A 26,395-nucleotide genomic window follows, 5' to 3' on the forward strand; every position below is an offset into this window, starting at 1 on the left:
TGAAATGGAAGCTTTACTGACTCCACAATATACCCCATAAAGACCAGGGTGTTACTCTTTAAGGTACTTTTCTGTTTGCCATGCTTCTGTTTGAGTGCTCAACTGGTAAAGAGTGGAGAGACTGTGTGAAGAATGTATGTTAGGCTGTATGTCAGCTAGAGAAGATGAAGGCAGTACTGTTTGTATTAAGTAATAAGATTAGTATCTCATTATAGGTGGGATTTATTTACATACATACATAAGCTGCCTTTGTTATAAAGGACACTAAAAAAAAGCAAGTATTGAGGTGTTTTTAGAATTTTGATATAGGTGCTTTAGGTCTCCATTCTGGTCAAACCGCTACTTGAGTGAACTATATTTTAAACTTCCAGATTTTATCACATGTCCACTTTTCTCAATAAAAGCTGACTTCTCATTCAGCAATAAAAGGAAATGTTTTTATCTGCTGCTGTACAATAAGAAAAAACAGTATCTGCTTATGGCCTGCAAGTACTGGGGCAACTACCGGTACTGCAGCATTACAAGCATTCAGTTATTGCAGCATTATCCGTCCTTCAGAATGCTTCAGATGTGTTTTTCCATGCTGGTCTGGCTTTTGACATGCTGACTACTGTTAACAACTAGTAGCACCTGTTGGAAACGTGCTAGGGGCTTTCAGTAACTGATGAGAATCAAGAATTCCCGAACAGAGCTGTTACTCTTTGGTTAGCAGTAAGGGTAACAGTGCATCTAAGTGCCACAGCCCATAGAAGGCATGTAAAGTCATCTGATTTATCAGGCCTGTTTGATTAGGGGAGATGCATATTGATTATGTGTGCTCAGTTTTGCCGCCATTAGTCTTGCAACCGTGAACTGGCTGGTGAAGAGAATTGCTTACTCTGTTTTCTCTCATCCTTCCTGTCTCCGTCTGATCTCTTGCACTCTGCCCAGTAATAGAAACACAGCCAAAGAAGCTCATCTGCAACACACAGCGGGATAATAAATATATTTAGCGTGGGGAGAGAGGTACCATGAAAGAATAAACGGCCTGCTGTGAGATAGTGGGCTGATGAAATATAGTGGGGGAGACCGGAAAGACCTGCGTGACTCAAGCCTGAAAAACTGTAGTGAATCTGGGGGTTAGATATGTTGCCTCTTTGCGCCTCGCAGTTTCCTTTCGAATGGACGGACATTTTCAGCCTTCCTATAGTGGAGGGGGCAGTTCAGGCTCAATACAAAGGGACCATGGATGGCTTTTTCTGGCAATTTTTCCACTTCCTTTTAAAACCTGGATTGAATTCTCAGTTTGTACCTCTAAATAATTCAGGTTGCTTCATTTATTTTGAATTCTCCTTACACTCCTCCTGCCGTTCCTGACCCCCACCTATCCTCACCAGGCTAGTGGCACTCAAAATGCATCCTCATCATCCATATACAGTGGGGCAAAAAAGTATTTAGTCAGCCATCGATTGTGCAAGTTCCCCCACTTAAAACGATGACAGAGGTCAGTAATTTGCACCAGAGGTACACTTCAACTGTGAGAGACAGAATGTGAAAAAAAAATCCATGAATCCACATGGTAGGATTTGTAAAGAATTTATTCGTAAATCAGGGTGGAAAATAAGTATTTGGTCAATAACAAAAATACAACTCAATACTTTGTAACATAACCTTTGTTGGCAATAACAGAGGTCAAACGTTTACTATAGGTCTTTACCAGGTTTGCACACACAGTAGCTGGTATTTTGGCCCATTCCTCCATGCAGATCTTCTCGAGAGCAGTGATGTTTTGGGGCTGTCGCCGAGCAACACGGACTTTCAACTCCCGCCACAGATTTTCTATGGGGTTGAGGTCTGGAGACTGGCTAGGCCACTCCAGGACTTTCAAATGCTTCTTACGGAGCCACTCCTTTGTTGCCCGGGCGGTGTGTTTTGGATCATTGTCATGTTGGAAGACCCAGCCTCGTTTCATCTTCAAAGTTCTCACTGATGGAAGGAGGTTTTGGCTCAAAATCTCACGATACATGGCCCCATTCATTCTGTCCTTAACACGGATCAGTCGTCCTGTCCCCTTGGCAGAAAAACAGCCCCATAGCATGATGTTTCCACCCCCATGCTTCACAGTAGGCATGGTGTTCTTGGGATGCATCTCAGTATTCTTCTTCCTCCAAACACGACGAGTTGAGTTTATACCAAAAAGTTCTACTTTGGTTTCATCTGACCACATGACATTCTCCCAATCCTCTGCTGTATCATCCATGTGCTCTCTGGCAAACTTCAGACGGGCCTGGACATGCACTGGCTTCAGCAGCGGAACACGTCTGGCACTGCGGGATTTGATTCCCTGCCGTTGTAGTGTGTTACTGATGGTGACCTTTGTTACTTTGGTCCCAGCTCTCTGCAGGTCATTCACCAGGTCCCCCCGTGTGGTTCTGGGATCTTTGCTCACCGTTCTCATGATCATTTTGACCCCACGGGATGAGATCTTGTGTGGAGCCCCAGATCGAGGGAGATTATCAGTGGTCTTGTATGTCTTCCATTTTCTGATGATTGCTCCCACAGTTGATTTTTTCACACCAAGCTGCTTGCCTATTGTAGATTCCCTCTTCCCAGTCTGGTGCAGGTCTACAATACTTTTCCTGGTGTCCTTCGAAAGCTCTTTGGTCTTGGCCATGGCGGAGTTTGGAGTCTGACTGTTTGAGGCTGTGGACAGGTGTCTTTTATACAGATGATGAGTTCAAACAGGTGCCATTCATACAGGTAACGAGTGGGGGACAGAAAAGCTTCTTACAGAAGACGTTACAGGTCTGTGAGAGCCAGAGATTTTCCTTGTTTGAGGTGACCAAATACTTATTTTCCACCCTGATTTACGAATAAATTCTTTACAAATCCTACCATGTGGATTCATGGATTTTTTTTTCACATTCTGTCTCTCACAGTTGAAGTGTACCTCTGGTGCAAATTACTGACCTCTGTCATCATTTTAAGTGGGGGAACTTGCACAATCGGTGGCTGACTAAATACTTTTTTGCCCCACTGTATAAAGGCTCATCCAGAGATTTTCTGTGCTATGGCTCAGCTCTAGCGTTACTCAGTGTTTGCTGTGAGATGCGAAGAGAATACTGAGACGTGTGTATTCTGGGTGTTTGTGTTTTTTGCTTCGTGTCTATGTCTCCATCCGTGTGTCTGCGCATGGAGGAAGTCGGGTGGGGACGTCAGCATCTGTGCTGTTTCATCATCCCAGTTTTTCATCGTCACCCAAAATGATAGGGTACTCGCTGACACAGAGAGAGAGGAACAGCATGTTAGGATTTAACGAATGCTGGAAGAAAGACGAACGTGTCCCCTCCTACACGTTCATCACTTAGGTAAAGCAACAGCCTCCAGTGATTATCTTCATGGCAAACTCCTGGCTAGGAAGGAAGTGTTGTTTAGTCAAAGGGTGAAAGATTTGTCTTTTTAATGTGGCTACAGTTCACTGAGAAGAAATGCTTTGTAGGAATACCACAGTCAACCATGCCTTCTAAGCAGTGGAAGCAGGGGAAGGAAAGGGCCACCATTGATTTTTGTCATTAGTCCTGTTGCTCTCCTATGCAGCGTCTTAGGATAATTAATTGAGTAGTAATTACAGTCAGTGTAGCTTGGTACATTATTAAAGATAATGTCATCAGAGGGGCTGTAGCTGAGATGGAGTTTTTTTTTTAAAGCTTGTCAGCATTAGGACATACTGTAAATGCTGTTTTTTTTTGTTGGTGTTGCATGGCTCTCTGCCAGTGTGGTGTGGTGTACTGCAGTTTAGAAACCCATGCTCTACATGGGGAAAAAAGCAGCCGCATCAAGAACTTATGTCTAAGTAGCTAAATCTAGTGATTTGTCTCACACACACACACACACACACACACACACACACACACACACACGCAAACAGAGTACAGAGAGTGTGCACTTAGCTGGAAAAACCATACCCCATCTAAGGCTAAACTACTTTGATATATAATTAAAGAGAAATTTAAGTGTGACTAGGCTGTAGTTTAAAATGTGCTTGCTTTTCCAGGCCTTAAAATGTGAAGTCTGGAGGTTTTCTCCGTGAAATCCCTGGAAAATAATGTGCTTTTCTCATTTTCCGCAGGACTTTAATTTAACTGGTTGAGAACAAAGTGAATAGGTGAACAAAGTTCACACTCCTGAAGGCGGATTAAGTTATGTGTTAGTAAATGAATGTTTCAAGACTAAACCGGTTAAAAACATCCATGTCTATATTGTCTGACCACAGTTGTCTGTCAGCAGTTTGTGACTTCACATGCATTTCCTGTTTTTAATATTAATGGGCTTTTATTGTGTTTCTTTAAATTTCAAAGGTCATCTTTTTTGATGTTACTCACAGAAAATACTTCAGCTTGGGGATAACCTTTAAAAAGCCTCTCATGAAACCTGTTACTCACAAAACAACTATGGCTTTTAGACATTTTATAAGTTGTCACTATACCAAAAGTGTCGCTATATGTGTCTGTGACCAAAATGTTTGAGGAAGTTGTTCCCAGTGCAAGGTCATGATGAGTTTCCCTCCTCCCTGTTGTCGAGAGATGCAGTCTAATATAGGTCAGTACCAGCCAATGGTACACTACACTCTGTGTCTAGTACAGCTGCAGGCATGCTAGTGGAACAATGAGCCTTTGCCTATCCACAACAGCTCCTTAGGATCAGCGCGCAGTTCAAGTTGGACTGTTATTACTCTGAAGGCTATTCATCACAATGTGCAAACAGCGGACAGAGGAAGAGAGTAGCCTTTAATATGGGGCCTTAATTCAATGCCATGGGCCAAGTGTTGCTGAATCCATAATGGAGGTAACTCCTATTATAGTATCATATGGATTAATGTATCTACCTTTTATTGATTTGGTAACCTTTTGTCTGAAACTGTTATTTGCTGCTTTTAATGTTTTATTTATTTATTTTTGGAGAGGGAACTTTATTAACTTAATTGCAAAATTCAGGTGTGTTGCATTGTGTCCAAGTGTGCTGCTTAAGAGACAAATGCTGTTTAAAGCTTTTTGTGCGATTGCTTTATTATGTGCTGAACCACCCAAAACCACTTTTGCATGAAATTAATGGTGCTGTACAAAGACAAGTCGATTTGATGTAACACTGTATGGGAATGAAGCAATAGTTCTTCTGCTTTGTTAGGAGAGTAAATATCCTTTTTTAAAAACTTTTAAAGTGAACTTTTTCTGAACTTGTAGTCTCTTCAGTAAAACTGTTTTTATTCTAGGTGTTCCACTCATAATGAGATGAAAGAAGCTGACTTTGAATTCTAAAGTAATATAGGCGCAGTAGAGTTTTTGTAGTGTGTTCAGATTTTGCAGGCATCATCAGCCACGTAACCAGTGGTTGCTGATATATTTGTGGACTATTTATTGAATCATCTTTCTTTTAAACTGGACAAAACTGAGCAGCCAAGGGGCCTAAATGAGGATGAAGAGCACCTTTGAGCAGCCTTTGAATGATCAAACAGGTGACAAACACATATGCTATTAAATAATCTGGATGCACATCCTGTAATCTGTGGCGCTAACTGTGTAAAACTACCAATATGTGACTAGCTTACATAGCATAGACTCCGGGATAGCTCAAAATGTCTTTGGATGAAGGAATGGGGATTTCAATTCTGGAAATCTTTTTGTATTTTGAATCTGTTAGGTTTAAAAACAGCTAAAGGACTTTGTGCTGAAATTAGACAAAATAGCCCACGTAAGATTGCTTGATTTAGAAATTGTTTTCCCACACAAGAAATACAACAAAGAGGTGAGTACTCCTCAAAGTCGTTGTAGTAACAAAGCTTTAATTTTGTGCCTTTGTGCTATATTTTCCTCAAAGGAAAATGTAGCCACTCTAAATTCTTCTGGTATGGGCAGTGAGCACTTTGATGTGTAATCAAAATTGAGAGAGTTACAATTAGTGAGACCGAGTGAGCATGCTGGAATAGGACAGGCAAGTGGGCTGACAAGAAAAACAGAGAATGTAACGGAGCAATGTGCCAGAGAGCTGCAAGGGTAAACAGCACTAACTCAGCCCATGTATCTTTCCCCTTTTATTCAAACAGTCATTACTCAGCTTTTTTTTTTTTTTTTTTTGCTTGTCATAATCACAGTTTTAAGTTTCTGTTAGAATGTTTTTCCTGTCGTCATTAACGGTTTTTAAAACAGTTTGCTAGAGACGAAGCATTTGTTCTGGAAAGCCTTCCAATACTGTCAGAATCCTTTCGGGTGTTTAGGCATATATTTTATGTTTCGCTCACACTTTCTCCTCAATGTGGGGAAAATAGAAAACAAAGATCCAGTTCAGTGACATTCTCAGTGTAGTGCAGGTTGTACACATGCAGCATGAACAAGAACAAACATTCGTCCCTAGTGCTCTCTCTTCTTTGCAAAGCTCCCTCACACCTCATTAAATATATTTAAGTAGCTTTTCTGAGTGCATTTTTTGAAGCTTAATGGCACAGCTCTTGCATTATGTACTGGAAGAGCTTAGTGTTTTATAACCCTGCTGCACAAGGTTATAAAACCACCAATGGAGACTGATCAGAACAAAGCTGAGCATGCTGTATTCTTTTGGGCTTACATTTTCAAATTGCTTCAACAGTTTAGTAAGAAAAAGCTACAGCATCGATTTAGTTTGACCACAAAATCTATTTGTGTCCAGAAAAACAGCACTTGCTGAACCATTGTCACACTTTGTCAGTAGATTTTTTTTTCTTCTGCACACTACAGTGTCATCTTTACTTCTTGCAAGACATGCACGTATAAGCTGTTGGAGACACAATTCAGTTAAACCTTGACAGAAGGCTTAACAGCAAAAGATCAGAAAACACTTTCTTGTCCAGAGAGAGAAATTGTGCGACCCAAAACCACTTCTGGCGGTCTCTGTAACAGACTTGCTGGCCATAAATGGTAACATGTTTGTGTCAATGAAGCAGCGTGACAAAGAACTGGATTTCTTCTAACATTCCCGTGTCATTTACACCTCAGGATCATCTGAGGGTTTTGCATTTCTGCTCTGGAAGACAAAGAAAAAACAGCAGTATTGAATCTGCTATTTTCTCTAAATGAAGTGTACAAGCATATGCTGTTATGTAAAGACAGCGATCACGTGCAGAAAGAATGTATAACAGCACAGCCACAAAGTACTCAGTTTATCTTGATTGTGTGGTTTTTACTGTAGATTGTTTGATGTACAGTTGTGGTCAGGAGTTTACATACGCCTATGGGCATGAACATCATGGGAGTTTTGGGCTTTTGATGATTCCTTGAAACTGTTTCTCTTTCTCTATTCCACATAGAGTTAAACTTATTGAAACAGGCTCAAATCACTCAATCACTTAAATCTTTTAATAAGTGTTGCCGAAGGTTCTACAATGCCCTTTAACTTTAACTAAATGCTAGTTCATTGCTAGTGTGAATGTGAACGGTTGTCTATTGTGGTACAATGTGGTGAAATGGTCTGCCCGGTCTTTTGCAGTTTGTTGGTTGGTTTATGGAGTGTTTTGTGTCTTATGGTATGAATTATGCAAGTATTGCTCACAGGAACGGCACAACATCATGTTCTCGTACACAGCCACATCTGACCTACTTCTGGCTTGGTTGTATCATTTTTAGAGCAGAAATAATTATTAGGTACACCATAGTAGCTGTTCAGTCGGTCTATCACTATTATAATATAATATAGGAGTGTGTGTCTGTATGTGTGAGGAAGAAATATAATGCAGTCAAATAAAATACTTCAGACTGCTACACAAGAAAAATGACCACAGTGGTATCAGCATCTCAATGATACAGTGCCAAAGGCATTAAAAATACATGAAATAATCATTTAAAAATCTGCGCTGTCAGAGAGTTGTGGTCTTGATGGATTGTGATACAATGAATAGGCCTTGGAATTTTCTGGTTACTCAGTTAGTTCTGCTTACAACATGCAGATTGACAAAACAGGATAGTCACTGAATAGTGAGATGGTGTGACAGCGCACAGTGTCATCAGACCAGAGTCATCATTGGGTGTTTGGCACCAGCTGAATGCAGTCTTACATTCCCCTCGCTCTCAGCGGAGCACCTTTCCCCCTCCGTCCAAGCCTGTGCTTATTTCACAATGTATGCATAATTAAATTTAGGGCATATTTTAATATAAAGTTTTAAGCCCCGCTCAATTTTCTAATGCACCATTTATTTTTGACTGAGCAATTACATCTCAGCTCGATTGACCATCGGCTATTTGCTTTATTGATCTCCATTCACTTTTGGTAGTTGGTGCTTTATCATCAAGGGTGAATACAGTTTGATATTGACATACTGGCACTTGACTCTGCTTTACTTACTAACATCACTGCCATTGAATAGATTTGTTTGACCTTTGACAGTGAAGCAGAGATAATGCAATAAGTTCTGTTTTTCCTTACATTAGCATTTCTTCTACGGGCTTTAGCTCACTTTTTTGGAGATGAGCATTGCAATCACGTAACTGCTCAAAAATGAAGTGGCCCCCACCATCTGACCCTCATTATATTTTACAGTGACTCCACCACTAAATCAATGGCCGTTCAATAGTTCTATTCTTATCTTTAGTGCCGTAGGGCATAGACTATTTCCTCATTCAATACAGAATACTTTTTCCAGTTTTCACCATGAGTTATGTTTGTGTAGGTGCCGCTTCTTTTTGAGAACCCTCTCTGAGGTGACGGGGTTTGCTTATGTGTGCTCTTTCACAGCTTTTAAGCACTATTGTTGGCTTAGTCTGCATTACAAGTAGCATTTTTTCCTGACTGATCCGTGACCTTAAAACTATGGACAGAAGCCAGTAACCTAGTATTGCTAGCTGTCTGGTCTATGAACCCGTAAAGTAAAATCCAGAGCCCTTGAATACTTTGATTCAATGATATTCTGGTTGTAGAAGGTGTGTTTGCTTGCATTTTATGCTGTGATAGAGAAGCCCTTTGTAAAAGTGTTCTATTGTTTACTACTAGTTAAAAATTTGCTTTTACAGTTCTTTCAGAGTCCATAGGACAACTTTCACAGTTACTTCTTCTACACAGAGTCAGTATAGAGATCCTTGGGTTATTGCTCCTGGGGGCAGATTATTGCTATTTGATATGGGTGAGGGATATGGATATGCATCAAATCTTGGATCCTGTTGTACTTCTTTCCTCTCAAACTCCTCTTCCCACTCACACTCTGTTTGCATCCGGTCCTGATGGAGTGTAACTGTGTGCTGATCGGGTGGGGGATGCTAAAGTTGACATCCATACTGAGGTGTGAATGTGGCTGTTCATGCATAAGGGAACATTATGTAAACCTTTTTCTAGTCTGGACTATAGGAAAGATGGGATGTTTTTTTTACAGAATTAACACTAAGAATTTGTTCTTATTTAGCCCCCCCCCCCCCCCCCCCCCCCCCCCCCCCAACTATTAATGAGAAGCAAATGGCTGCATAAATTCATTATGAATGCTGCGATTTTTATTTATTTATTTTGGTCCCTACTTGCATAAATTAGACTTCAAGTGTTTGAGGCCATTCTTTGATCTAACCCCTTGTCTGAAACAGACTTTGGGAAGTTTGCTGTCCAGGTGGCCGCAATTCACGTTCCCTGGCACTTGTCCAGGATCAGATGTTCATGATAATTTGTCGTCTCAGCCCACATGCTACTGGCCTTTTATATTAGATAAAGCAGATCCCCTGCCAGCACAACTTTAATTATTTACAGTCACAGTATTAGCAGAACAACTTATGCTTGAACAGAAAATATAGCTATTTTTAAAACATGTGGCTAGAGTCCTCATTTGGACGATGAAATAAAATGACTACAGCACGCAAGCGTATTTTCTGACACTCTTTCTGTGTGTCTTCTTTGTGTCAGTGTCTGATATTTTTTGCTTATGCAATGACATTTGAAAGTAGGCATTCATCATTGTTTTTTGTTTTAAAAATAATTTGGCTGGTAAAAATGAAGTACTTGTTCACAATATCAAGAGTTTATGATTAATCCCAGAGATGAATCGCCTGTCTGTCTGGCAAGTAGTGCTTTCTTTTTTTTTTTTTTTTTTTTTAAATGACATCAGAAACAGCAGTATGCGACATTACGTGATGGCAGAGCTTCAGTTCATCCTTTGTCATTTTTTTTTTTTTTTTTTTTTTTTTTTTTTTTTTAATAAATAGGACAGGGGGAATGAATGAGAGAAAGAGGGGGAGAGAAAGAAAGAAAACCAAAGGGGAGAAGAGACGGTGAGAAGGGGGGGGAAGAGAGAGAAAAAAAAAAAAAGAACTCCTGGGTCACCTGTATGGAGAAAAAAAAAACCAAACAAACAAAAAAAACAAACAGAGGAGACAGCAAACAACAAAGAGTAACATAATAATAGAGAAAACAAAGCACCATCACAATAAACTAGCTAGTCATAGATATCAGTATTTACTAAATAATAAACGATATTGTGCAGCACGCAAGATAGACAGCGCACAGTGTGCTTTGAGGCAGCAGCCAAGAAAGCAAGTAGTGCTTTCTGTTGTGGTTGTAGAGTGGTCATTTTCTTTTTTTTTTTTTTCTTTTTTTTTTAGATATTAATGTTAATGTGCATAATTGTACATAAATACAAGGGGACTAAACAAAGACATGTACATTTGGACTATGCGTCAAATATGGTAATTTGATATTGGTTACATACATTAAATTGAAAGTACACTGAAAACCACTGTCAGCTGTGTATTATATATGAGTTTTCTGAAGAATTATAGTGCTGTAAGACTAAGTATCTGACAGCCCGAGGTAGTTTCACTTCTGCCATTATTGAGTATCCAACCCAACGCCCAGTTGAAGTGATTGATTGGTGAGTGTGTACTACTTTGAAATGAGAGCACTGTGATTCCAGCAGGAAACTAAATCTGTATGCCAGGTTTCCAATAATCAGTTAAATTCACTAGTTATCCAACGTATGAGTACAGTATAAAAATAAGTTGACTAAGCTCCTCCATAGAGAATCATAGAACCTGCTGATTTTAAAAATTACAACACTTGATATTGGCATCATATTGGTAGTAATACAGTATGTTGTCGTTGATAATTTGTTTCACTCCTACATCAAAGAATGGCATATTACAGTATGCAGCTTGTTTAACGGCAGATAAGCTTAACAGAAAAGGTATTACATAAATCTCCTCTATCTTGTGATACAGTTTGTGAAAACCGAGCTAAAGTCCAAAAGGTTTCATGGTTTACTTTTTTTTATGTTTCTGAAAATGTCAAAACTTCTAGATCATTAAGCATAAAATATTTCATTGATCTACTATTAATTTTTAACTTAAAGATCACAAGCCATGTTTATTCTTCAAATTATTGTCGTTTAGCAATGATGCATTGGGATAAATACCCATAGCATGTTTGTTAATGGTTAAACCTAAAAGCTCTGTTAGGTTTCTGAGAAACCACGCATCAATCACAATCCAGGCCAAAGATGGAAAAGTTGCCGACGTCATTAAGAAGGCAGATTTAGTTGGTTGACCAGTTGCTGGGTGACTGGGGGTTTGCTTTATGAGGTGTTGTTTGTTTGCAGTTCATACATCAAAAACTGTTCCGTAAGCTACATTTTTCTGACATACTGTTCGATTAAGATGAGATACAAGTTAAGATTGGACATAATGTAAAGGCTGGTTGTTCTTGATTGAGAATCCCAGCTGCACACAAAAAAATGCCACAGTCTATCAGTATATTTGGCTTTTTGCATGTGCAATACCTTTTTTCTATTGGTTACAAATGGAAATGTCAAAATATGAAATGGGGAAAGAAGCAGTTAACAACTGTCTCTTATATTTTGACAACTGTTAAAGTAGTAACTAAAGCCACTAAGGCTCTCCAAATCATTTTGGCTCTGAATTTAAAAGTTTTCACAAACTCTTGACATTACACATCCTCGTTATGTTGTTAAAGCTCTCAGTGGAAAGCCTAACCTTTTAACATGGGAAAGAAAATATTCAGGTATACAAACAATATAGATATAATTTAAATGGTCAACAGTTTGTTTATTGTAATAGGGTTAATTATTTACAGTCAACAGAGTCAGGCTAATCTCTCTATAGTGAGATGGGAATATCCTTGAAGATAAGAAAGATGTGAATTGGAAGCAAGTATTGTTGTAGGTCTGGCTAATGCATTGTACTGGCTTTGTTTCCAGCCCTTGTAGCTGTCCACCTAATGGCTTGGCCAATACTTTTAGGTCACACTTGGCATTCTGGGGACAAAAAAATTGAGATTGGACTCTGTTTTGATTTTGGATAGACCAATTTCCTTTTCAGTGATAATGAATCATCACTCTTGGCACTGATCTTTTCTGTATTTAACGGAATGGATATTGGCTAGATATTTCCTTGAACAATAATAAAGTTGCAAAATCAGTTCTGTAACTCTCTAGGGAACAGTGTAGTGACATATTTAACAAACCTTAAATAAAATAATGTTCACTGTGTGTGGGAGATGTGTAGTCATGGTCTTCTCTTTTTTTCCACACAGAGAAGAATAAACCGTTGTCCTACCTGACAATTTATCACTTTGATTTCTCATGTGAGTTTCCTTTTTTGGGTTGGTATTTACAGTTGCTCTTGAGATTTATGTAAGGTGAGCACCATGGAAGTTATGACAACAACCTGGCTTCTGTGCATTGTTTGATTTACCTTATGTGCCTTTATCATTTTGGCAGGACACAGTATACCTCTGGTTTCTGAACAGGTTCCTCAAATGTTTTCTCTTTCAAATATTAAATTAACACACACATCCACATTAGAGTGCATACTGCATTAGAACAAAAATCCAAAAATCTAAGCTGTATATAAAAGATGCAACATCCCCCAAGTGTCAAGTTTGGCATTTGAAAATTTGGAAATCCACTTATTTTTCCTTTTTTTTTCTTGCTTTATCTGCTAAAGTTTGAAATGTCTAGCTACCTAGTTTATAAGTTGCTTCACTCACTTTGATATTAAACGGATTGCTATTGGTAACAACTGGACCCAATGGAGTTGTGTGGATATACGAGAAAATGCAGGTTTTGGCCTCTCTGTTTTCACTTGATTAATTTTTTTAACTTTTTTTTTTTAACTGTATTGAACATTTTGACACTATGACAGACATAACAGAAAGTGCACATGCATTTATATAATCTGAAATTAAATTTCACCTTATTTTGAAATCTCTTGAAGATTCTGGCCCTTATTGAATTTTTATCTAGCCATTTTACAATATATTGTCCAGTGCCCAACAGTTTTCCACTTTTCAAATCTTCATTTTCTGATTCACAGTTGAAACTTTAATCTCATAATTATATGGCTGGAATTTAGGCATAATTAGACTGCCTCTGTCTGCAACTATTAAAGAATATGCAATTTTTTAAAATTTGTATTAGATCATGGGTAAAATTTGGACTTTTTTTCTCCCAACAAATTCATGACTGTTGTATGGTGCACACTTGATTTTGTACCCGAATTCAGTATTTAAATGACAGGAAGAAGAGTGAATTACTAACATGTCCTGTTCCTTTTTTTTCTCTCCTCTATTTATCTTAACCCCCATCCCTCCTCTCTAGTTTGGTGGTGAGGACAGAAGAGTAGGCAGTAGGACTATCTATGTTGGTCATCGGCCGTGTCCTGCCAATGAAGTTTTCATCCCACCCAAGTTCTGTGATAACAGGATTGTGTCCTCGAAGGTAAAAACATTACACTCCCATGCATTTGCCAGGGCTCCAGTCTGGCAATGCACCAAGACTTTTGTTTGTTCCTAAGCTTGTGTTATGTTTTATCTACCGGTAGGCAGTTTTTTTATTTAACACTTGCAAAATGAACTCTTGAACAGTCATCAGCATTCCAGTGGCTTCCTTCCTTTGTTTCCTGTTCCGACTGCTTCTCCTCATACTTGTCTTGGCTCCCAATGGAAGGCGATTATTTGTCTGTCAGTGAAGCACAGACTGTGGCAAGGAAATACATGGCTGCTATTAATGTACTGGAACGGTGGGCAATTCAGGCTTCCCCTGGGCTCTGACTACAACCCCCCTTCTTCACCACCCAAGTCTTACTCTACCTGTTAGTTCTGTGTCAACAGCAGGCTTGGGAAAGTACTGACTGACTGGCTTTGAATATCTAAAGTGAAAGTGATCAGGGGAAGCAAGTGAAGTGATAATAAAATGGCTCTAGGATTTATAGTGATGCAGCGCATCTCAGCGAGGAAGGGTCAATCTATTGGTTTCTGCCAGTATGTCAGGGTAAGCAATCTTTAATTACCCCAGCTGCAGTGTTTATTCTCCCTTGTGCCTCTGCTCTTCCTGTTTCTTTCCAGCAGTGTCCAATCTCTGCCTCTTCTCTCATGTTCTCATTGCACCTGCACCCTCCAACCTCTCTTTCTCGTTGCTTTCACCCTCTTTACTTCTTAGCGAAATGAGATATCCATTCTGCTCGTGTGGCATTTCAACACTATCCCCATGCACTCCACAAAAAAGGGCTTTATTCTTGTTTCTGTGCAAAGCTGTGTAGACGTGCTTTGTTATTGACACAAGGTTACCAGCGGGGTATCGTTGAGAGGTCTCTCAGGGAGTTTTGCAGATAAGTGTTGCTTCAGCGCCGATGATATCAACAGTCATGGCCACTTAAAAAAAAAAAAAGAAAACACAAAAACAGTCACCCACCTCGTAAGTTCATTGACTCTGCATTCAAGGGTAGCCAAATATAAGAGATACATATCTAATCTGAATCAGTGGAATACCTGTGGTCCCCCAAGGCCTGTCTCCCTAGTTGGTGCAAAGAACAGAGACTATAAGCTATTGAAGTTGCCTTCCTATTTTCCTTCCCCAGCTCAAACAGAATAAACAAATACAGGACTGTGGATATTGAATGTCTCTAATCTCTCTTCCTTTGGTAGAGTAGAAAAACCACAGAGCGCAGAGCAACAAAGAAAGTCCACATGCAGTTTTTTCCTTTTTTTTTTCTGTGATTTCATGTTTTTACATATGTGCTTCCTCTTTTCTCCCCCAACAGTATACAGTATGGAACTTTCTACCAAAGAACCTGTTTGAACAATTTAGAAGAATTGCCAATTTCTACTTCCTTATCATCTTCCTGGTGCAGGTAAGGGAAAGCTTTGTCTGTCTGCTAACTCAAACAGTGATAAGTGATATAATCTTTTTAAAATAAGGACTTCGTGGGTGCCTTTTGTTTATTTGATGGTGTTAATTTGTAGTCAGGTCCTCCGTATGAAGGTTAGTTTCGGGCCGCATTATGTTTTTTTTTTTTAAATTAAGTCTGAATAGATCAGTGTAAGTGATCGACATGCTGACTGTGTTGCCTGCATAAAAAAGGGGTGTGAGAAACTACATCCATGTGCATGTAGCCATAGCAGGTGTGCAATAGTAACAGGATAAGTGTGTGTACAATTATAACAGATGTGAAACTGCTCTACCTTATTTCCTTACTGGGCGTGTTCATTTGCGTGAACTGCAGAAAGTCAAAAAAAAAGTTTATATTGAAGGCACACTGATCAGTACAATTGGTCATGTTTAAATGCCTTGCTTTACTACGCTCCCTTACACCCTGCTCAGGTTATAGCGTTATGCACAGTCTGTCATTTAATCCTGTTTATAACTTTCAAAGAACATGAAAAATTCAGCATTATGGCAAGTCATCAGCAGTTTAATTCAACTAACTCATTCATCCAAGACCTGGTCTCACATGGTTTTCAAGTAAAACGGAAAGAAATTTGAATAGTTGAAAGTTGCTTCTCACTTTGTCTGAGAAGCCCATTTTAACAGGTTTGTAGTACTCTCATGCTAATCCCTGAATTTCTTTTTGTGTCACTGTTTCCTTGGTTTGTCTTGTCCGTGCTTAATTACTGGAAACTGAACTGGTTGAGGACGCTAACTAATAGACTTCAGCTGTACTCTTAAATGACTTCTCTCCTCTCTGAAGATTTGTTATATACATCTGCTTTTGCTCTTCCATTACCTCTTCCTAATGATCCATTTTTGTGGTCCATGGAAATGGAAACTAACTGGTTTCCTTTTAGCGATAACCTAAACTATGGCAGCAAAGGAGCCGTCTAGTGTAAACAGGTGCTCGTTTTAGACCTTGTCAAGAAGGAAGTCCTTTCTCTCGTCATGGACTCTGAGCTTCTGTTCCCAGAAACCCAATGTTTCAGTGTCAGAAATGAAATTAATCTCAAACAATATCACATTAAGTGTAATATTCATTTCCCCCAGCCTTTCTTCTCTAAGTTGTCTGGATTAATTCTATATTATATATATTATTCTGTATTCTGTCTTAGCTAATGCGTATGAATGCTGAATTTTTAATTTTTATTGTATGGAATTAATGTGAGAAGAATCAATGTATGTATGTGAATATGAGGAATTTCTACCTGTGATGTGTTCATTTTACAATGTTTGTGTGTGAATAAATGTATATGTGTGTGTGAGCTTGTGGATGTTATGTATGAGTCAGTGGGTGTCCTGGGTGTTTACCCAAGCTGCAGTGTGGTTGGCATTTCTCCACTAATCCAGTTTCACTTGAGGGGTTCCTTATCCTAACCACTCAGTCTTTCCTATGCAGCTTGCTATTATATTAGATAGTGTGAAACAGGTACACAGATTGTGCGCTCATTTTGCACTTGCATCTTACAGACAGAAATAAACCTTCACATTTCCCCCGAGAGGCTTAATGCAAATACTCTACCAACAACTAAATGTCATGCATCCTCCAACTCTGTTCTATCCTCCTTTTGTCTCACATTGTCATTTGGTGTCTTTCTTTCTGTCTTTCTGTCTCACATAACCTCCAATTCGCTGCAGCGCTGCACTGCTGACGTCAGCAGCCAGGAAGCCCTCTGTACATCTGAGTGCCACAAATAGACACAGGCTGATAAAAAAGCACCACTCTCCTATAAATAGCCCTGCGTGTCTTTGCTTGAATTTGATTGAATGGGAATAGAGCACTGTGAGAGAGTGGGAGAAATGGTGTTGAGAGGGTGAGAGAAAAGGAGAGACCGAGGAGGGTGGAAAAAAAAAAAGAGAGGATGAAGGGGTGGGAGGATGCGAGGACCCACTGCTTTGGGACCCCGGGGAACTGCTGTCTGTCTCTCACTCTGACACACTTCCCGGCTCAGATGAAGGGCTTTCTGCTGCCCCGTTCTGCTGCTGCGATATCACACCAGCACATCAGCAGCAGTACACTCTTATTGCTGTGATTTTTTTCTTTTTTTTTGGCTTTGCATTTGGTGCAGTGGAGGCAAGTGTGTATAAAGTTGGTGGCGGTTGTTCTTAATGGGTGCAGATGAATTGATAAAAGGTTGAGTATATGAATGTTTTATTTTTCTTAGGGGTAGCTGTGTATATAGTGACGTTCTGCTATACTTAAATTGCCACTGAGCCATTGCTGTTGTATAAGTAGAGGCACACGTGCTTTCCAAAAATGTTCCAAGAATTTGTCCATGATATTCCTGACAATGGATACGTTGTGCTGAGTGAGATCAAACTGCATGTATGTTCAGAAACCACCTGGGGCTACACAACCTTGATGTTTTTAAATCACCAAAACAAGGAAGCACCACTTAGTGGTTTTAGTATTAAACACAAATAAATTTTTTTTTTAATTATAGCTAAACAGCAAAAATAGTTTAAGCAGGTTTAATATAGATGCATTAAATTTCAGTAAAAAACCCGTCTGTTCCAAAAATGGAGGCTGTCCTAGATACAGCTATGTCTTCGAGGCCTGTCAAGTGATTTGAAATTGTATTATAGTGTGGGATTAAGGTTGTTTTGTGTGGGTTTTGTTGATGAACAGATAAAATGCCACCATCAGCTCTTTCTTTTTTAGTCCTCTATTGAACAGTGGCTAAGGATAAATCAAAATCAAACAACTCTGAGGCTGAAAGTTGGCTTTGTAAAGCATTTTCTTTATACTGTGGTAAACCTTTGCTGGGTTTTGCCATCTGGCTGCTGCATCAGAGAGACGTTAGTTTCTATTTTTCTTTCTGTGATCAGACAAATCTAAATCCAGTCATGTGAACAAGAGGTGATGGACATTAAAGGGGGCCTATTATACTCATGTTCAACTCCATATTTTTATTACTGATCTCTACTAGTTTAGCATTTCATAATTCAAAGCTCAAAATAACTTGCAATCTTATACTGGGCATTGGTGCAAATCCTTAGGTTACCCACTATCTCAAACAAGCTGATTTAGCTCATCTGCCTTTAGGGGTCACCTTCTCTTTAGTCCAGTTCTCATTGGCTGCTTTTCTCAAGAGACACTTTTCCTTTAATGAACTGTAATCACAGTAAGGTTCGGATGGATTTCTAGTGCACTGCCCTTGTACTTTTATGAGTGTGTTTTTGAATGGGTAAAGTATGTGGATCTGTGTTTGTGTCAGACAGTGCTTACTAAGTTTGCTGCCATTTTTATTTAATTTTCAGTTCAAGTGCAGTTGAGGAACACTGGAGACTGCATCAAAACATATCCTACTTGAGCCGATGTCTATCTGACACTTTGTAATGCTCCTGGTCAGAATATGAATGAGCTGGATGTGCTGTAACATCCAGTCTGGCTCATGGGGAGCCCAACTGCATTCTGCAGGATCAGAAATGCAAGCGTAAATCCTTCTGATAGGTTTAGGTGACATAAACACAAAGAGCTTTCTGTTTGCTGAGATTTTAGCTGGGTGCCTTGTGAGCCACTGCTCTTAAGCTGGATGTTTACCTGATCCTCACATTCTTATTACATACATGACTTATAAATGCAAAAAACCAAGTCTGATCCCCATACTCTACCTCTAGATTCTCTCACGAAATCCTCAGGCAGGTAAGGTCGGTTTGTCAAAGCTTTCTGCTGGCCCTCTTCCATGCCTTGGCAGAGACACAGTAGTGTTGGAATGCCTGCAGATTAAGCACTCTATCCCTGGCTCACTTGATTAAAAGTTCCGTGGTCCAGAACCTCCTTCTCTCCCCTCCAAAATGTAAATGTCTCCCTTGTGTTCCCTACTGATGAACAAATATGGGAAGTAGTAGAAAAGGACTACACCCTGCATTTAGAGGGCCTGCCTCATCATGCAAACCGTTACCACACATTGCTGCTGTAGGAGGACTCTCTAGTGATGTATGTAATACATTGGCATTGAAACAAAAAAGCATATGTTTATTGCTGAGCGTTAACATTGCGTTTCTCTTTTTCTTCTTCCTATTAGGTGATAGTGGATACCCCCACCAGCCCAGTCACCAGTGGCCTACCATTATTTTTTGTGATTACAGTAACTGCTATCAAGCAGGTAAGATATGTTCCTAATGAGAGTAAGTTTTGGTAGCAGTCACTTTATTGTGATTTTTTATTTTTATTTTTTTAAATAGCCGTGTCTTATTGTCCTCCTTCTCTGTATAACACAGCCCCCCTTTCTTCATAACTGCCTTGGTGTGATTTTTGTGTAAAGTACGTGCCTAATGCTCTCTTGGGTTTTGTATTAATGTGCTCTGCTGGTGAATTCTGATTGGGGTGTAGATGAAATAGCCTCTAGGGGAGTGTTAGCAAATGAAGAGAGAGAGAGTCTATTTCAGAGGTACAAATTATCAAGGGGAGTATCTGTTTCTTTGACTCTATTGCTTCCCTGTCCCAGCTTTAGATGTATTGTTTTAAGATTGGCTTTTTAGTTAGTCTACAGCTGCGGCTTTGAAATGCACAATAATGGGTGGATTTCCTTACAATAATATATGGGGTGCACTGATAACACATGTCCGTGTTCATTCACGGTAGTGCTGTTAGTATATTTTTTCACACTGGTTTATACTGTGGAGTTCTGTGAACAAGGCTCAGGCAGTTCCTCCACACATAAAGACGGTGAATGAGATGGTGAAGATAAGGTGTTACTCATGCTTAAATAGGTCTTTCCTCTCGGGCTGTATACTTCCTGCCAGAAAGTTTGGAAAAATAATTTCAAACTGACTTTTGAACTAAACTGAGTCCAGGATGAAGGAGAGGGATGATCCTATTAATGCAAACTGAGTGTGGCAAAGCACTGGCAACAGAAAAGGACGATATAACACATGGAAAAGAATAACGAGAAGCCCGTTAAGAACTAAATGATTCTCGATAACCTTATATAAAATGTTCATGTATTTAAGTGAAATTTTTGTTTAACAGAGACCAAGACCTCACATTTTTGGTTGTGTGAACTAATTTATATGGCAGATGCTTCATTATTGTTTGTATTTTTGACTGAATAATTATATGGATAATAATAATAATAGGAATAAGAATCTTTGCATCACTAAACCAGACTTGATCCTCCTATTATCCTGTAATCCTGCTTTTTGGCTCACACTCAGCCTTGGCACACATTTTGGTTTACCCCTCTATTCTCATCTCCTCCATATCCATCACTATCTTAGAGACCTCATAAAGTCCACACTTGGTTTTGTGGCTCTTGCTGCTGCAGCCTTTGAAATTATCTTTTTACCTGACTCAGTATTATTTCATTTTATACTGTTTCTCTGCACTGCTGGACAATCACCATCTCATTCTGCTGCTGTAGGCACTTCTATACGTAATGATGACATGCTGGATGTGGAAATTTAATTGTATGAATTGACATTCATGTTTTATACTCTTCCATGGAAATGACGGATGCCGCTTGTAGTCTGCTGAAACTTCTTTCACCATTAAGAAGCCGTAAAACATTCAGGGAACACCCCTTAGTTTGACAGCTAGTGCTGTACTGTGTGCCTTTTTATTCTGACATCAGTTATAACTGTCAGTGTCCCATAGGTACAGATGTCACGGAAAAGGTTTCTACTTTTTGTTGTGCTAAGCAATGCTATTCTGATTTTGATATATTGCCACAGGGATATGAGGACTGGCTGCGGCACAAGGCTGACAATGAGGTGAATAAGTACCGAGTGACAGTGCTTGAAGATGGCCGGAGGATACAAAAAGAGAGTGAGAAGATCAAGGTACTTTGTAGCAGCAGATGCATCCTAGCTGAAGTGAAAAATAAAATAATTCCTCCAATATATATGCAGAGAAAGGCTGCTGGCAGCTATACAGGACTTTTTGGGATATATGCACAAGGGAGAACATAGTCTCCTGAGCTGATCTGATGCTCAGACATGTTTGTAAAGGCAACTTATTTATCCAGTGCATTCTACTTTTAAAGACCTATAGTTGGCTGGCTCACTTTAAGTAGCTTTCAGGATTTTAAAATGAACAAATTTTGTATTTGGTCATCTTTTATTTATTTATTTAACTTCATTACGGTAGAGATCTGCTCGTACAGCTGACACCACTCGGCATACAGCTGTCAATACCAAAGCTTTGTTATGTGTTGTTTATGCGTTGTATAAAACAGCTGTTCCCAGCACAGGAGCCAACATAAGCTTACTGCTAGCTACTTTTGCTAAAATAAACATTTAAAATACAGGCAGGTTTTTGTCACTGCTTGGCAGTCCAAACCTGAGCTCAAAGAAGATTATGGATTGTTCTTGTTTTCACTTTTAGTATCTGGGTTTTTACTCACTGATCACAACAACTTCACAGGGACCTGGCAGTCATATGTATTTATAAGTCTTCTTAGTGATAAAAGTAATTTAAAGTTGTTTGAACTTCTGCCATTCATCCTGTGCGCGATTCTTCTGAAGAGAGGGAGAAAGCACACCGTGTCTTCACAAATGGTCTTTGGTTGTGTTTCTCTAGGTGGGAGATGTTTTGGAGGTGGAGGAAGACGAGACCTTTCCCTGTGATTTAATATTGCTGCAGTCTAGCCGAGATGATGGCACATGTTTTGTTACCACAGCAAGTCTGGATGGAGAATCGAATCATAAAGTAAGATGAGTGTATTACTTTTCAATCGTTTTGCATAGAAGAATTTGAATTAAAAGTAGTTCCAGATGAAGTTATAGTTAATGTGCGTTCATTTGATTAATATTAGGTAATAAGAGAGGAGGAGTGGATGTAGAAGAACAGTAAAGAATGCATTTGCACTTGCCTAGATACATGTTAAAATAATTGTGTAGTTATAATTCAGGGAATCTTGATTTATTTTCATTGAATGCTGGTCTCACTTTAAAGAGGTTTCACTTTTGTTTAGTTGCCAAAATTGTGTTCCTGTCTGTTTGTGCTCGAGTGTATTGGTATTTTTTCCTTCTTAATTTTCCGTTTTGTGTGTGAGTGAGAAGCAGTGGAAGTTAAAGCGATCAATGACCTAAGTTGGTCACAGCTCACGCTATTTCTCGGTCTGCCTCTTCTACTTGTCCAGACACACTACACAGTGCCAGACACAGAGCGCGATGTGGAATCTCTCAACGCCACCATTGAGTGCGAACAGCCACAGCCTGACCTTTACAAGTAGGCAATCATCATGTGGTCCCAACGGATTTACACTACAAGCATGTGGTGCTTGTGATCTGCTGAGGAGTGGATTAACTTAATGCCAGATTTAAAAAAATGTCTTCAGTGACTCTGATATTAACATGCAGATTGTTAAAAAAATATGTTTCGGCAAGCCATAGTGCATTTATGGGATAATAACTTGGTCTCTCCAAGACTAACTTAATTCTTACTTAAGTGTAGTTCTATGTCTAAAGACAATATGTCTATATAGGTCAACTTTGGGGCAAGCAGTGAAACTATTATAATTTAAAATCATACCTGAAGATGAAGGCGTGAATATTCCGAGCTAATGAAAGCGACAATATGGCTGACTACAAGTATTAGGCAGTACTCTAAACTTCTAGATTTTAAGGTCAATGAATATTTAGCTTTGAGTAATTAATGAACTCAGAAAAGATTCGAATACCTCAAGTTCAGATCTCTTCCACTCTTAACACAATAGTTGCTCACAAATCACTTCATATGCCGTTGTGTTCCAGGTTTGTCGGTCGTATGCACATCTACAAAAACAATGAGGAGCCTTCGCTAAGGTGAGAGCACTCGTGTCCAACCAAGTCTGCATAGTTTAAAGAAACAAAATCTAAACAGTTGTTTATTTGTTTCCCTTTACATAACCAGCAAATCATTATTTCATTGATCCTTTATAGCAGTCAAGCATTAAAATAAAAACAGACTGGCAGGGATTTAGCCACTGCTTCCAAAGCACTCCCACAGGCATTTATCATTGACTGCTTTGTAATGACCATATAAACAAATGCCAGTGTCCTTCTCAAGAACACTGGAACTGGTGTGAGCCCAGACTGCAGGCATACTGTGTACTGTCACTGCGTATATTAGAGTGGATGCCAGCTTCCCTGCCAGGTTTCCATTTAGAGGATAGAGAGGTGTGGATTCCACAGCAACTGTATGACTAAATAGGTGGATCTACTGATGTGATTGTGCAGGTCACTGGGCCCAGAAAACCTCCTGCTGAAAGGAGCAACTTTAAAGAACACTCAAAGCATCTGTGGTAAGTCAATAATAGCTTTTTTACTGGTACCATATTAAAGATGGCTCGATATCTTAAAGACTGATGTCTTTTCTTATTTTCTTTTTTAAGGTGTTGCAGTTTACACCGGCATGGAGACAAAGATGGCTCTTAACTACCAAGGAAAATCTCAGAAACGCTCTGTTGTGGAAAAGTAAGTTTACAGGGAAAAACAATATGTATAAAACAAGTCTAAAAAATACATTTGATACTCACTAATTTGAGTTTTTATGTCTACAGGTCTATCAATGCCTTCCTTTTGGTTTACCTTTGCATATTAGTGAGCAAGGCCTTAGTGTGTACTACACTTAAGTATGTATGGCAGAGCAAGCCTGGACAGGATGAGCCCTGGTACAACGAGAAAACTCTGAAAGAAAAGGAAACCAATCTGGTGAGTTTGCATTTTAGAAAACTAATGAAAACAAACATTATAGGAAAAAAAAGGAAAAGTGACTGAGGAAAATAAAACATGTCTAAAGCAGAACTAGAAGAACAGCTGTTGCAAGAAAAATGGCTAATATGGCTTGTTAGATAAGTTTCATCATACTGTTATTGTGTACTACATACATACATACATACTGAGGCCTATGTTAATTCAATAGTAATTATTATAATCCTTAAAGGGCTGCTGAGGGAACTCTATACATAGTTTTAAAGTTCTTATAAAATGAGCAAAATGGCCACTGTTGCCATATGATGTAGTCCGTTTCATGTCATCTGTTAACCTTCTGCTTTAGCCCGCATTCAACATTGTGACTGCCATTTCCTCATTTTTGTTGCAAGTATAAACAGTGACGTCTAGGACTGCAGAATGGTTTCTTAGAATTGCTTAGGTTATGGAGAAAATGATGCAAACCGCAACTCACTCTTTCTCTCTCTATACATATAAATACAGTGTGTATATATATCTCTCTATATATGTGTAAATATATTATGTGCCTCTTTGTTTTTTTACCAACAGTACCTTAACATGTTCACCGACTTCCTGTCCTTCATGGTGCTCTTCAACTTCATCATTCCAGTGTCCATGTATGTGACCGTTGAAATGCAGAAGTTTTTGGGATCGTTTTTCATATCCTGGGATAAAGATTTCTTTGACAGTGAAATTGAGGAAGGGGCACTGGTCAACACCTCGGACCTCAATGAAGAGCTGGGACAGGTCAGAAATATCTGTCATTATGCTTTCTGTAAACTCTGCATTTCTGTGTCCAAAAATTTTCAATTATATTAACTAAATTCCTCTATTGTTTATAAAAACTCTAAAGCTTTTCCTGAACATTTCATCTCCAGCATCTCTGAACGATGTCCAGATGTAATCTGTAGAACAATCACTAGCACTATGATGTAGTTTTCCATCCAAACAAGTTTATATTTTATACTGAATTTTGTGTATTTTAAAAAGCAAAACTTCTACCCGAGACTAATGTAAGTGCTTCTTTAAAATGAATTTTCCTTGTTTCATTTTTATTATGGCACTGCTGACTTAAAGGGCGCTGCCATAGATCAGTCACACTTGGTTTGCCAGATGATTATTTGAGTTAAAGGTGATGCTCCGTTAAACTGATTAATGCAGTGTAATTTCCTCCGGGAAGTAATTGCCTAATATTATTGTTGGAGGCTTTTAAACGAGAAACTGAATTCTTATGGTTTTGGAAGTGTGTGTCATTTTTATTTTCATGTTGCCTGTAGGTGGAGTACGTCTTCACAGACAAGACGGGGACCCTAACTCAGAATAACATGGAGTTCATAGAGTGCTGCATTGATGGCCACCAATACAAGTACAGGGATGCGAGCTCGGAAGTGGACGGATTCTGCGTTACAGATGGACCTATGAACACAGTACAACAGAAGGCTGGCAGGGTGAGTGTTGTGGTGTCCCGCCATCTGTTGTAAAAGTCATACAAGGATTAACATATGGCCATTACATAGCTCGATGCCCAGAAAGGCCCTTTATTGGTCACCCTGGTACATTCTCCTTGACATGTCGACATATGCGCTATAACATAGCGGAGGGAAGGAGCTGCATGCTCCTGACACGAGTGCTTGATAACACTTCACAGACTATTGCACTTAATTACTTGTGCTGATAAGGGGTCAGTTTGGTTATAAATTCTAGGCGTTATCCAAACTCCAGCTACTGTATATAGCTCCTTGTTTGGTTGTTAATAATTAAGTAAAAAAAAGATTTATGAATTTATTTTAAGGTTTATGAATGAATTTTCTACTTGTAAAGCCCTACATTTTTTTTTAACAGTATTAAGCCACGTTTACGTAATTTTCATAGGAAAGGGAAGAGCTGTTTCTGCGTGCCCTGTGCCTGTGCCACACAGTCCAGGTAAAGGAGTCTACAGAGCAGGGTCAAGGTCAAGATGGACGGATAGACCAGGTGGATGGATTAATGGTAGATGGACAAGTGGTCCCTCCACTGCAGGAGCAGAGGGGCTTTATAGCCTCCTCACCTGATGAGATTGCTTTGGTCCAGGGTGCAATGAGGTAAGAGGTTGGGTGTCATGACTCAGTGATTTCAGGTGGCTATTTGACAAGCACACAGTTGGAATTGATAAACCTAAGGAAAATGTAACTGGTATAATTTCGTTATAATATTTATTGAGAACATAAAAGCCATTTGTGTTTTGATTTGTCTCGATCTCAGGTACGGCTTCACATTTCTTGGCCTCGAAAGTAAAACCATGAAAATTCTCAACAGGACAAATGACGTTGAAATGTAAGTTAGTCATTTCTTGGAATGTCTTTTCTTTTTTTAAAATCTCAGTTATTGTTTGTATTTAAATTACATCTTTTATTTCCTCTGCGTACATCCTTTAGGTATGAATTGCTTCATGTGTTGAACTTTGACCCAGTCAGAAGGCGAATGAGTGTAATCGTCAGATCAATATCAGGTGAGCTTAAGGTTACTGTCAACGTTATTGGAATGCTAATAAAATAGCGTTGG

The 26,395-nt window shown here is 39.2% G+C and overlaps 1 protein-coding gene across 8 annotated transcripts in view; it reads left to right on the forward strand.

The window, feature by feature from the left end:
- Positions 1–26,395, forward strand: part of atp11c (ATPase phospholipid transporting 11C (ATP11C blood group)) — a 42,003-nt gene that overhangs the window by 5,172 nt on the left and 10,436 nt on the right. For 7 of the 8 annotated variants that reach the window (XM_085432608.1, XM_085432582.1, XM_085432575.1 and 4 more), the window contains exons 2-16: positions 13,589–13,708; positions 15,030–15,119; positions 19,225–19,305; positions 20,873–20,980; positions 21,720–21,848; positions 22,282–22,370; positions 22,895–22,945; positions 23,360–23,424; positions 23,515–23,596; positions 23,683–23,833; positions 24,404–24,601; positions 25,132–25,302; positions 25,727–25,935; positions 26,096–26,167; positions 26,269–26,342. In XM_085432608.1, the coding sequence (XP_085288734.1) occupies positions 13,589–13,708; positions 15,030–15,119; positions 19,225–19,305; positions 20,873–20,980; positions 21,720–21,848; positions 22,282–22,370; positions 22,895–22,945; positions 23,360–23,424; positions 23,515–23,596; positions 23,683–23,833; positions 24,404–24,601; positions 25,132–25,302; positions 25,727–25,935; positions 26,096–26,167; positions 26,269–26,342 (1,690 nt within the window). Of the gene's footprint in view, positions 1–4,686; positions 4,825–13,588; positions 13,709–15,029; positions 15,120–19,224; positions 19,306–20,872; positions 20,981–21,719; positions 21,849–22,281; positions 22,371–22,894; positions 22,946–23,359; positions 23,425–23,514; positions 23,597–23,682; positions 23,834–24,403; positions 24,602–25,131; positions 25,303–25,726; positions 25,936–26,095; positions 26,168–26,268; positions 26,343–26,395 lie in introns of those variants that run through there. The other variant, XM_085432594.1, reaches the window with a different exon arrangement.

This window comes from Copadichromis virginalis, linkage group LG2 (assembly GCF_057382275.1).
Source record: "Copadichromis virginalis isolate Kocher_CV1m ecotype Utaka linkage group LG2, C_Virginalis_male_GT1.1, whole genome shotgun sequence".
Taxonomy (NCBI): Eukaryota; Metazoa; Chordata; class Actinopteri; order Cichliformes; family Cichlidae; genus Copadichromis; species Copadichromis virginalis.